Genomic DNA, 13,143 nt, shown 5'->3' on the forward strand with positions numbered 1-13,143 from the left:
GAAAGAGAGCATTTTTACCCAACATACAGCCACAGATTTTGACTTGATTATCACATTGACATTTATTCATTTATTCCTCATTTGCTTAACAAGCATTTATTGAATGTCTAATATAACCAGCCCCTGTGCTAGAAGCTGACGTTCCAAAGATGAAGTGGACAGCGGCTCATCCCTTGAGTTGCTAATAATCTAGGAAAAAGAAAAGAAATATACAAACTATAACAAACACAGAGCTATTTGAGTAAGTGCCCCAAATAGCATTATTACAAAGTACTATGGAAACACAATGGAAATAATGACTAACTCTTCCTAGAGGATTTGGAAAGGCTGCAAGAAAGAATAGCATTTGAGCTTAGTACAAAACAATGTGTAGGAGTTTACCAAAATTTTTTATTTAAATGGGAAAAGGGCGTCCCCAGATAGAAAAGACAGCATGTTCATGCCAATAAAGATGTTATAGAACATAACATGCTTGAGACAATGTGAAAAATTAGAACAAGCCTTTTGAAAAGTAGTTTGACAGATTGTTTCAAGATCTATAAAAACACTATGTCTTTAGTCTAGTAATCTCATTTATGGTCACTTATGTTATGAAAAAAATACAAAGGAAGAAAATTGTTATTTACAAAGCAGAAATGCAGAATAGAAATGCATCCATTATCTAAAAAACACAGAATAGATATGTACATTACAATACATCCATTTTATTTATTCTTTAGCTACTAGAATAATTATGAATATTCTAAATCAAGATGGAAAATGTATGTGCAATTATATAACTTATAAAACCAAAGAAAATTATATCTTTATTACTGTAACTATTTAAAATTATACAAATAAGAAATGAAGAAGAGTTTGAAATAAAAATCAAAACAACAGCATCATCAACAAAAATTATGTGAAGTTTTGTCAAGGTGGTGGGATTTTGTGTGATTTTTTTTAAGTAGATTTACTTTTTTGTGGTCATGTAATTTACTAATTCAACTAAAAGTTATTGATGATTTCATAAGTGCTGGAAGCATTGCTAAGCCCTCCAGCTGAAAAGATAAAGAAGTTTATCATTTTAATAATAAATTCTAACAATTTTAAATAAAAACATTTTATACCTCAATACCTTTGCCAAAATAATTCACTCTACCATCATTCAAGGCCCAAATTGAATTGAACCTGTTCCATGAAATCTATTGATAATCTATTCATCTCATCATTCCTAATCTTTTTCTAGATTTATCAATCTTCTATCTCTCCAAATGAAAGACATTGTGTTTAATAATTGAATTAGATGACCCGGCATGTCCGAGGCTGGTGTGACTATCTGCAGGAAATGGTTAGAGAAGAATCTGGTTCTTGACTTTATGTACATTGGAGAGTGTGTATCTCAAATAAAGTCTGAAACAACCTACATCAGGATCACCTGGAGTACATGTTATACATATAGATTTTCACTCTCATCCCCGGAAATTATAATTCTGTAGATCAGGATGGGTCCAGACACTTTGCATTTTTAATAAGCACCCTAGATCTTAAGCAACTTAACTTTGGAAAACCATTGCTATAAAATATTGAGTCTTCGTGAAATAAGTGCATCTGATGCTGCAATTTTCCCTTGGAACGCTGTATTTATATAAGTGTCCATTTGAAAATATCTTCTGTTCACTGATTTTTTTATATATTCAGTCCAAGCTGAGCTTTGTTTCTAACTCAGATTTCACAGTTTTGTTAGTAGGCAACGTTCACTCCATGTGGATTCTGTATGTACATATGTGTAGGGTTATGAGGTCATCTGTGGCCTTCTTCATAGGTATCTTATTTAAGTCATTCTTGTTGCATAAAATATTATTGCTTGGGTCATTATCAAGAGTGGGGAAAGTGGGGAGGAAGAGGATTTACACTTAATAATGCCTGACAAGCTATATTCACTGACAAGCCAAAGTTTCTCATATAGTCCATTGTTGCGCCTCAACTACATGTAAGGTTTTATGTTCATTTTTTCCTTTTGTTCTTTTCCCTTTTCCCTCCCTACTCTTCATTCTTCCTTTTTTCCAATTTTCCTTAATTTCTTCTGATGGACTTGTCCATGGACTATGGTTTTTTGATGAATGCTTTCATCAATCAGTTACCAAAAATATTTAGTCACTGACTATTGTTTGGTAAAATGCATTGTCCTGAAAGATTCAGTTCCTTATTAACCTTATCCTTTGGGTCTTGAGGTTGGATCAAAGTGAACAATATGTCATCTTTCTGTCAAAGTAAGAGAAATACATAGCATGCCAAAAAGCTGAGAAAATGTAAAAACTGGTTAGAGACTGGCAGTAGGAAATGTAGAGATTAGCCTAAAATGAGCATGTTTGGGCACCATTAATCTTTGACCTTAAGCTTTTCAACCTAGAAGTCAGCTAGGAGAAAAACTACAATTGCAAGATTTCTGTAGCGTGTACTGTTTCATTTTCATGAGTCATCATTTCACATGAAATGGCTGAGGACTTTTCTCTGGGAAGATTTATTGTCAAGAAATTGGGGAGGTTTTCATCTGACTTCAGTAGGTTCTCATCTTATAAAGGAAACTTTATCTCTCTCTAGAGGTCTAGAAACCCATCATACGAAAACCCCTCTCAAAATAAATTATTTTCTAGCATATACAAAATGACATTGCCTGTATATCTGCACATTCATGGTTTCTAATTGCAGCAGTGGAGGTAGGAACCAATTCAGCCAAGTGCCCTATTTGTAGGTTCAAAAGGGTCATCGTATTCTAAATGCTATGATTTGTACATTTCTTCTATGCACATTAATCTTCCTTGCTCAAAAATATTTTCAACTACAATACTTCGTACTTTATCTAATTCAATATGGGAAACTATCCCTTAATGGATGGCTCTAAGTGATCTGCATTTTTCCTCTCTGCTGTGAAGCTATTCTCTGTTCCAATTTCTCTCTTGGTAAACAACTACTCCTACCCACTTTCCTTTTTATTTATTTTTTTAAAGCTTCCCATTTCTATTCATTAGAAATCTTGTTGATATGGCTTTTCCCAAAGAAGAATTCCGAAGCTGAAACTCCAATATGGTCCCAAGGTTCTTAAAGTATGGAAGATGGAATGTTTGTTAACAATGCAGACTCTTGGAATCCATCTAAGTTAGAGTGGGAATCAGTCTCCAGGGAAGGCCCCAGAAATCTGGATGTTTAACGTGTGCCTTGTTGGTTCTTATGCATAATAAGCTTTAAGAACAACTATTCTAGAGCGCTAGTTCTGATTTGCAGAGAACATTCAAAATGTAGTCGTAGACTTTCAGTTGCTAGCTTCATGGATATATATGTTATTTAATCCCTCTGAGTCCCAATTTCTTTATTTTTAACATTAGCATAATAATTTCTAGGATATAATGTTAATGAAAAGATTGCCTGGGGCCACAGATGTTTTGTTTCTGTTTGCTTTTTTAAAAGCATATATACCTAGATAAACAACCAGTGTAAGAAAAACAAAACCCACAAGAATACAGTACCAGAAAAAAAAAAAAAAAAAAACAATATATGACTGTGGAATTTTACTCACTTGGACATTAATTTCCTTCCTATCTCTAATCCATACTTGCTAATATTAAATTAATTGTTAATAAGAATTTAATGGTACTCCATAGTCTCAAAGTAGTGCTTCCATTATAAGGAGAAAAAGGAAAAATAATAAACTAAGACAATCTGCTTGGATTTTCCACCACTTCTATTTTTCCCATCTCTTAAAAACTGAAAACAGTCCAAAATATTTCCCTATGCTATAGTTCCTCTCACCTGGAGTTTACTTTCTGACATATGTCTTTTGAAAGTCATCCATGCATCCTATTCATCATGACTGTAGTGCAAATAGAGATGAGAATTTTCATTTAAAATAAACTTCAGCAGCCACTTAAATTCTTCTGAAAGGAGAATACTCAAGGCTTCTTCTTTTGTATTTCATAACCTATAAATACTCATTGGAATATTTTGGAAGATAATACTTCCTCTGCCCGATAGCAAAGGCTTTCCGTGCCTTCATACAGCATCAACATGGGAAAGAGAAGGCTTTGGAGATTTTTTATCTCTTATTGAACATCAACTTTTCCCCTCCCTCTAAGTTTTTGTTTCTTTGTTTTTTTTTGTTTTTTTTTTTTTTTTTTGAGTCTTGTTCTGTCACCCAGGCTGGAGTGCAGTGGCATGATCTTGGCTTACTGCAACCTCCACCTCCTGGGTTCAAGCCATTATCCTGCCTCAGTCTCTCAAGTAGCTGAGATTACAGGTGCATGCCACCACGCCTGGCTAATTTTGAAATTTTTAGTAGAGACGGGGTTTCACCATGTTGGCCAGGCTGGTCTCGAACTCCTGACCTTGTGATCCACCTGCCTCGGCCTCCCAAAGAACTGGGATTACAGGCATGAGACCCCGCACCCGACCCTCTTCCCCTAAGTCTTACCCTGTTTGTTATCTATGATGATTTTTGAAAGCACCTTGAAATTTGTCAATACCAGGTTCACTGATTGCTTTGAATGGTAAAGAATGTCACTTTCACTTAAAATTTAAAACAAATTATTTAATCTCTCTACATTAAAATCCACTCCACCATCTCTAAAACGAAGAAGTTGGACTATTCAATTTGTAAAAATCTATCTAGTTTTAAGAGAATTGTGACATGTAGTTTTCTCACACACCACAGAGTTTGTAATAATACCCATGGGTTTGTGGTCATCTTTTTGTTTTGTTTTGTTTTTTGGCCTCTCTTTTCTTTTTATGGCTCTCTGTCTCTCTCTCTCCTCTGCCCTCCCTCCCCCAGCTGTTTTTCTGGGACATTTCCAACATTTCCTTTGCAACAAAGGCATTAGTTTTGCTTGAAGCTGCTCCAGTGTCCTAGTGCTCCAGCTGGCTCTGTCTTTGAGCCTTGCTGCACTAACCCTGAACACCACAGGCCTGACAGCGTGGGGATTAGCATTAGAGGAGTCACAGGAGGAAAAGCACCTGAAGTTAGCCCTGAGAACTCTGTTTTCAGAAACCTTATCTATGGATAGAGAGACTTGGTGAGAGCCTGAGGACAAGAACTGCAGACATAGTTTCTAAGGGGAGAGGGTGGCACTCTGTCTCCCACGCAAGCTGTGGTATAGGGTGGTCCAAGATAGGATTTGTTCACTTTCTTGCTCACAAGCTCATCTTTGAAGAGAAAGTAGCCTCAGAATTATAATTTGAGGGTTACAGAAGTTTCCTCTCCTTTATATATTTCCTCAGCTAGTCCTCCTGTGATCCCTGTAATTACTACATTTTCTTTTTTGCGGGGGATGGAGTCTCGCTCTGTCACCAGGCTGGAGTGCAGTGGCACAATCTCAGCTCACTGCAACCTCTGACTCCCTGGTTCAAGCGATTCTCCTGGCTCAGCCTCCCGAGTAGCTGGGATTACAGGCACCTGCCACCATGCCTAGCTAATTTTTATATTTTTAGTAGAGACGGGGTTTCACCATGTTGGCCAGGATGGTGTCCATCTCCTGACCTCGTGATCCGCTCGACTCAGCCTCCCAAAGTGCTGGGATTACAGGTGAGCCACTGCCCCGCTACATTTTCTGTCCATACCTTTAAAAATGCAAATATCATGCAGAGCAATAAAGACTTCAAGTATATTGTTAATTTCAATTAGGTTAGTTTCTCACTTTAATTCTTTTTAAAAACCTATGAAGAACAGATAACTTGACCTATTACAGCATTTGAACAAATTGACCCTAATCTCTTTACTAACACACTTTTACCACTGACTTCCAGGTCACCACCCCTTGGGTTGTCCTCCCATCTCTTCATCCTCACTTGCTGTTTTTCCCTCTTTTCTGTAACTTATTAAAATTGGAGAAACCCAGGGCTTGGTCCTTGGTTCCCTTCTCTTCTCCATCTAAATCTTGTCATGTTACAATATATGCTTCACAATACAGAATATATATTTTTAATCTTTTGGAAAGAAGGTAGAAAAGTTTAGCATTTAGAACATGGTTTCTCTATGTCAGCACTGTTGACATTTGGGTCCAAATAATTATTTGTGATAGGGACTGTCCTGTACATTATAGAATGATTAGCAGCGTTCTTGGCCACTATCCACTAGATGCTGCTAGCACCCTCCAGTTTTGACAACCAGAAATGTCACCAAACATTGTCAAATGTTCCCTGGGGGGTGGAGTGGAGCAAAATCACCATCCCAAACCATTGATTTATAGCAGTTTTATGTAAAACCCCAAAACCCTTAAATTATTCAAATTATAAGCTTTGATTAATTTGGCCAATTCATTTTTTTTTAGGTTTGTATCTCTTAAAGTTACAAGAATCTGAATAACAACAAGAGCCAACAATAGAATCTATAAGCCAAGTTTTGAGTTTTGGACAACATAAGCTGCTTCTGGGGAGGAAACACATGAAAATTTGTTTTGTCTTTAGCCCTACACCATTATTGGTAAAAACATGGATGTTATTTTGCCTTTGAAGCAGCACTGAATAATACCCTAAATTGAAACTCAAGTTTAGCTTGGCCACTTTTTGCTAATTGCATCCAGCTGAGAAAACTAAGGCTTGAAGAGGTTAATTTGTCCAAGTCTGGGTAAATATACAAGTCACTTACTTCTCAGCCCTTTACATTTGTGCCTGGAAGAATCAGACAAAATTTGGGTTAATCGTCACTCTAAATTGTAAAGCTCTTAATCCATGTCTGTATTATTATTTGCATTCATAGATAAAAGAACTTCAAGTTGATATGCGATGTGAAGTTCTTCAGCAAAGATTGCCAGAACCTTTATTTTACAGTTCCCTTCTTGCCCACACCTACACTATTTTCTTTACATGAAAAAAGGCAGGCCACATACCCTTCCCTTTGTCTTCCTTCCTTTCCCTCAAGATTTTCCCTGAAAACATCTACCAGTCACGTTATTCTAAACCTAAATGAACATCGATAGCATTATTTTAATTAATTTTAAATTAGAAAAGTAAACCATAGACTTGAACAAAATGTATAAAATGATACCTAATAAAACTATGTCTCAGTCCTACCTTTGAACTCAGTCTCTCTCCTCAGATGTAGCCACTATTTGGCCACTATTAACTGATAATTTATGTCCTTACAGAAATTTCCTGTAGGTCGGGCAGGGTGGCTCATGCCTATAATCCTCGTACTTTGGGAGGCCGAGGTGGGCGGATCACTTGAGATCAGGAGTTTGAGACCCACCAGGCCAACATGGCGAAACCCCATCTCTACTAAAAATACACACACACACACAAAAAAAAAACATTAGCTGGGCATGGTGGCACTCTCCTGTAATCCCAGCTACTCAGGAAGCTGAGGCAGAAGAATCGCTTGAACCCGGGAGGCAGAGGTTGCAGTGAGCCTTGATCCCACCACTGCACTCCAGCCTGGGTGACAGAGCAAGACTCCATCTCAAAAAAAAAAATTCTTCCACATATGCAATCATTTGTGTGTGTATATATGCATGTATTATGTAAGTAAGTATAGCCTATACACAATTTAAATTTTATGGCTTTAATTTTCATTCAAATGTATCTGAGAAATCTCTTCATATAAGGACATATGATTTACCACATTGTATTTTACAGATGAAGAATATTTCACCTGTAAGGCTGTATCATAGTTTATCTAATCAGTTTACTATCAGTGATTAAGGTGGTTTCTAGTTTGGGGCTATTACAGTGCTGTAATGAATAGGTTTAGTGTTGATGTTTTATTATTATTTTCTTTTTGACGACAGGTGCTCTGAGTCATAATATTTTTTAAGAATAAAGTTTGTTGAGAATTATGTTATTATTGAATGGCCTGAATAAATAGAAAAAAAACACATGACATCTGTTTTAAAAAACTTGAAAAATGCTTTATTATTTCCTGATAGTCAATACTGAAAGAAAGAAAGAAATTTGCAAAAAAACTTGACAAGGTTCAATCTTTCAGGAATGTGTTTAGTTTAAAAAAATACTTGCCAAGACAAATTGAGCTTTGGAATTTCAGCATTCTACAACTCATAAGCTTTACTTATGAGGCACACCTATCAATGTTTATTCCTATACACTTTTTTTCTAAATAGTGTTGCCAGACTCTGAAAGATGTTAGAATTAATTCTTTCAAATGCATGAATAGTATGAAAACTGGGCAATGAAAAGCAATAAAAGTGCCAGGGTGGCTAGGGTACTTTTTCTTCTAGAAATTTTATTCCTGAAGATTGTTTTATGCTACTTTTGAGCTTTAAAAAAATAATAATCTCCATGATACTGTCATTTGAAACACACACTGGTCTCATCACTGACAGCCTACCCTGTATATATCATATATATAATATATAATTGTATATATATGTATATATAACTGTATATATAATCATCCCACTTACATTGAAGAAGTGTGTAAACATATCTGTTATTACAGTATGATCACTGGAAACAGATGTATTTGGGGATATAGTTCCATATGGTATTCCAGATGTGTAGTCTTTGCTTACCAAATAATTATTGTAAATTTCAGAGAAAAGGCAGCAAATAAGCACATATTTTCATCATTGAATAATACATTTGTTCTTCAGGCTTTGGGAAACAGGATGTGCGTCTTTTGGTGCTTGTTTTTATTTTTAATGATTGATAAAATAGCATATTTATTGGGACTTAAATTGTCTTTAAAGAGGAACAGTTGTAATTGGCAAAAAAAAAAAAAGCCTAAGAATGTATTTCTTAATGTTGCATAATTGTCTTTACAAACTCATCCCATAAAACTACTCATTATAAACATGGCATTCAAAAAATGTCATTCATTAACTTACAAATAAAATTATAATTACAATTACAAGGCTTCGAGGAAATTCTGCTAGGAGGGTTCCATGCTAATTGCACAGTTTTAAGTCTTCTAATTTAATATTAGGTAAAAAGATGATAATTATCTCAAGAAAAACACATAACAGTTTAAGGGCTGGGGAAAAAAAAGTTTCCCTTCCGTGTTTAGCAATCACACTGGATTCGAATGTAATATACATAAAATGTTCGTGCATGAAAACAAGCCTTTTTTTGGGTCGGGGGTTAGAGGGAGGTCTGTTTCCCTATGCGGTCTCGTTAGGGGAGCAAATTCAAAAGCAACGACTGCTGAGACTTTTTGAGTGGTGCCGGGCTGGGCTGTGTACCAACAGCCTAGTCAACTGCAGACGGAACTGCAGCATCCCTTCCTGCCGTAGCGCGTCAGCCATTGGCTCCTCGGTGACACGTGACTGATAGAGCGTTTTCTGTGTCTTTTCTCGCCGGTCTGTGTGCAGGGCACTGATAGGCCGGGCTGATGCGCAGGCAATTTATCATCTTGATCTCCCACTGAGTCAGGGAGCTCTCCTGTCACCAGTATTGATTTCAGAGGATGGACTAAATTTCCTAGGATTTCCATTAAGAATTAAGAAAAAAGCTCTAAGCACGCAGGGTAGCCAGACAGACATGGATATGAGATGGCACTGTGAAAACTCGCAGGTAGCTTCTTCTGTCACAGCCGCGGCTGAGCACAGCTTAGATCTGCAGCATGCAGGGTTTAAGATACCAGAAGCCTAAAAACAATAATAATGAAAATAAGAATAAACTCATTTGGATAAACTAATTTTAAGATTTATGTTAAAATATTTCTTCTTGAAGATTGCATGTCAAATTTATGCACGCTGTATGTGAAATGTAGAAAGGTTGTTTTAAATTTTAAATGTCCTTAAACCCTGAGCATGGTTGCTTCTAGTTTTGTCTGCTGCTTTGTGTGAGCTTCAGGGGTTTATCAGCATGCTTGTGGCAAAAACAACCAAAACTTGTGTGTGTGTGTGTGTGTGTGTGTGTGTGTGTGCATATATATGTATATATGTATTGACTTAGTTCAAGTAAAACCATGAATAAAAGCTGCTTTCAATACTTGCCAGACTGCTTTATTATTGTTAATGACTTGCTGAAAATTTTGCTTAAATATGCTTAGATTCTGACCATGCATGCTTTTGTGGCAGAGTGGGATTTTCATGAGCATTTGTAAAGATGGAATGTCTGAATTAAATGCATGTTTGCTAAAACAGAAAACGTATTAGTGATCAGTGATTAAACCTGATTAATGTAAATATTTCATGATAAGATATGAGTAACATTTACTTACATTAATTCTGCTTACTGAAAAAAATGCATGTCTGGGATAATGAAAGTGTTTATTTCTGAAATATTAATTTTGATTATTTCAACAATAGTAAGATTTTAATTTTCTAAAATGCCTCCCAGATGAAATAATTAAAAACATTTTTAAAGAAATTATATCCTAGAAGTGGATTCTAAACTGCTGTTTGTGTATGTGAGAGACCATGTGCATGTTTGTGTGTGTGTGAATTCCTTGGGGAATTGTTTAATACCCTCCTAGCTAGTCCTTATTCTCGAGAAAAGCAAAAATGCCTTGGCATTCAAACATTCCCTAGGCCTGTGGGGAATTAGAGCTAGCAGAAGCAAGAGTATAGCCAGATGGGATTGGCATGCTTGGAGTGAGTGGAGACAATAGGTGGGGGTGGAGCAGATGGAGGACAGAAGGGATTGCATATCAGAAAAAGGGTAGGAGGGTGACCTTAGGGAAGACTGTGCTTAATAGTGAAGGAAGCCTGGCCTCTCTTTTCAAGGGAACTTCTGATTGCATCTTCATTTAATTAGGAGACAGAATGTCATGTCTGTGGTGACAACTATTTTCATTAAATTAGATAGCCCTTGCTTCATAAAGGGAAGAAATTCCATGAATAGAAGTTGCTTTACCAGATTACAAATGGTGTGTTGTCTGTTTGTGGTGTTTGTCACATTTTTCTCTTTGCCAAGCTCAGGAAAAGCAGAAGAGAAATTAACATTAGGCTATTGTATTATTTTAGTTAGTAGCATCTAAATATAAAAGTGGCAACTAATACTAAACTTATTTACTAGACTTTGGATGATTCAAGCATCTATAGGGCTTACCAAATTTTTCCCTAAATAAGTTTTCAATTCTGAAAATGTTTAGAGCCATGCTAACTAATCTATTATTATTTTACCTCTGACTTTTTAATAGATGGCCATTTACAGAATAACTTTTGAATATTTAAGTATTTGTTGATTTTATCATGCAGCGTGGAGCCTGACCAATACCCAGTTCAAATTCTGAAATGAAATTAATCTTTCAGCAGCCTCCATCGAGCCCTCTGTCACCCCCAGCTCCCAGAGAACTGGACACAGTTTTTGCCCAGAAAAGTCACAGGACTGAAGGAGGATGAAAATCAACTTACTTCTGAATCCTCTGATTTTAATGACTCTTACAAAATTCTAGTTGAACCCAGATACAGTTTTCAGTCCTAAGTGCAAATTAATCTGACAAAAATCATGCTTCTAAAATGTAACAGAAACACAAATTTAAAATGTTTAAATGCAATCTTTTGGGTTGCCTGCAGCTCACTTTTCAGTTATCTAGTGGATTTTGTATTAATATATGTAGAGAATTTCCATTCTCCAAAGAAAGTTTCCATTCTCAAAAAAAGTTCTTTTGACTTAACTTTTGAAACTTGGCTTGAGAAGAAATTATGACTTAAACAAGAAGAAAAAAATTTTACTTTTGGTACCTTAAGGTAAATTCAGGATAACATACTCAGATCATTAGACTAGTTTTCCCAAAGTTGAAGAATAAAGCCAGCTTATTTCTGCTGCAATTTCCTTCATATTCTATCCTTAGAAATTAATGGGAAAAAATTCCATTAGCAATATGCTCCTCACTTGGCAAATTCCCTGTAACATTTTTAGAAAGAGTCTCCAGACCGATCTTTGGACAGATATTTATATTATGGAGAGTAGACTGCTGTTCATTAGGCAAAATTACCCAGTAATAAAGGATAAATATTTTCATTGACTTTGCACAATCAAGGTTGCCCAGTAGGCTGAGAGACACATTCTCCTTATGGGCAGAATGGAATAAAACTAGAAGAGTCCTGAACTGTTATTAAATGTCTGGTTACAGTAACATTTGGGCTCAACTGCCAAGCAAACTTCTCACCAACACATTAACTAGGGAAATACTTACATATTTACAAAATAATTAGTGATGTAGCATTGCATCTTAAAGATGTTCTGGGATGAAATGCTACTGTCTGTGTTACTTCCATATGCTTCTTTAATTTATGAAATGTGTTCATACCACAACATCTGGGTGCATTTATAAAGTATAAGGGCAATCAACTAACTCTATGATGGATGCAGTAACCAGAATGCTAATTGATAGGAAAAGCCCTCTTAGCTGACACTTTTTAGTTTTCAAATGGGAAAAAAGCATGTAGCCCAGTACTTTAGGCCTTTGTCTATATTAAGTTTAAATATTTTAAGAACTCCGCTTATACTCTGCCCATTTAGAAAATGACATTTAAATGAGATTTCTCCCTATCAAAATTAGTGCTCTTAATTCTAGTATTATGAGCACTACCAAAATCCACAGCTGAACAGCGTTAATGAATATTTAATCATACTTAGATCAAATGGTGCCTTTTATTATTTAGTCTTCTCTTTTACCTCCCATTTTCCCTGCTCCCAGTGTTATATTCCTCTGCTGCTTTACCTGTGGTTTATGGACTCAAACACCAATAGATAGAAAAAAAATGGCATCTATTTGCTTCAGAACTTGAGATTATTAAACATAAACAATAATCTTCGTGCAGATTCAAGATAGTGTAATGACAGTAAGTTTAGATTTATACATTCTTTAGCATTTACGTTTTAAAAATTTACACTAGAGTTACCAGTATTGACCAGAAAGACTGATTTTACCTTCTGCTATCTTATTTACATTTACTTGACAGCTGATATTTGAATCTCCTGAAGGCTTCCTTCCCTCATCACTCTAGCACAGAGAATGGAGCTAAGGACAATATTGTGGAGTAGGTAGGCAATTTCCAGTACACAGAAAAATTGGAGAGAGTCACAGACAATTCTACATTCATGGATATCTCTAGGGTCTTCTGGCACATTAAAGACAATATGAGTTCCAACCGAGTAACAACTATTAAAAAGCAGAAATATATGAGAGATAGTTTATATGTTTGCATCATAAACTATGTGTATTATCACTACCCATTTCCATTTGCTCCTCAAATTTTCACCTTTATTTTA

General features: G+C 35.8%; 1 protein-coding gene across 35 annotated transcripts in view; it reads left to right on the forward strand.

Annotated features, from left to right (window-relative positions):
- Nucleotides 1–13,143, forward strand: part of NRXN1 (neurexin 1) — a 1,133,558-nt gene that overhangs the window by 1,068,920 nt on the left and 51,495 nt on the right. For 2 of the 35 annotated variants that reach the window (XM_054474943.2, XM_054474944.2), the window contains exon 1: nucleotides 9,293–9,492. The exons of the other annotated variants lie outside the window; for them this stretch is intronic. In XM_054474943.2, the coding sequence (XP_054330918.1) occupies nucleotides 9,460–9,492 (33 nt within the window). In that variant the 5' untranslated portion in view covers nucleotides 9,293–9,459. Of the gene's footprint in view, nucleotides 1–9,292; nucleotides 9,493–13,143 lie in introns of those variants that run through there. 35 annotated transcript variants of the gene reach the window in all.

This window comes from Pongo pygmaeus, chromosome 12, assembly GCF_028885625.2.
Source record: "Pongo pygmaeus isolate AG05252 chromosome 12, NHGRI_mPonPyg2-v2.0_pri, whole genome shotgun sequence".
Classification (NCBI taxonomy): domain Eukaryota; kingdom Metazoa; phylum Chordata; class Mammalia; order Primates; family Hominidae; genus Pongo; species Pongo pygmaeus.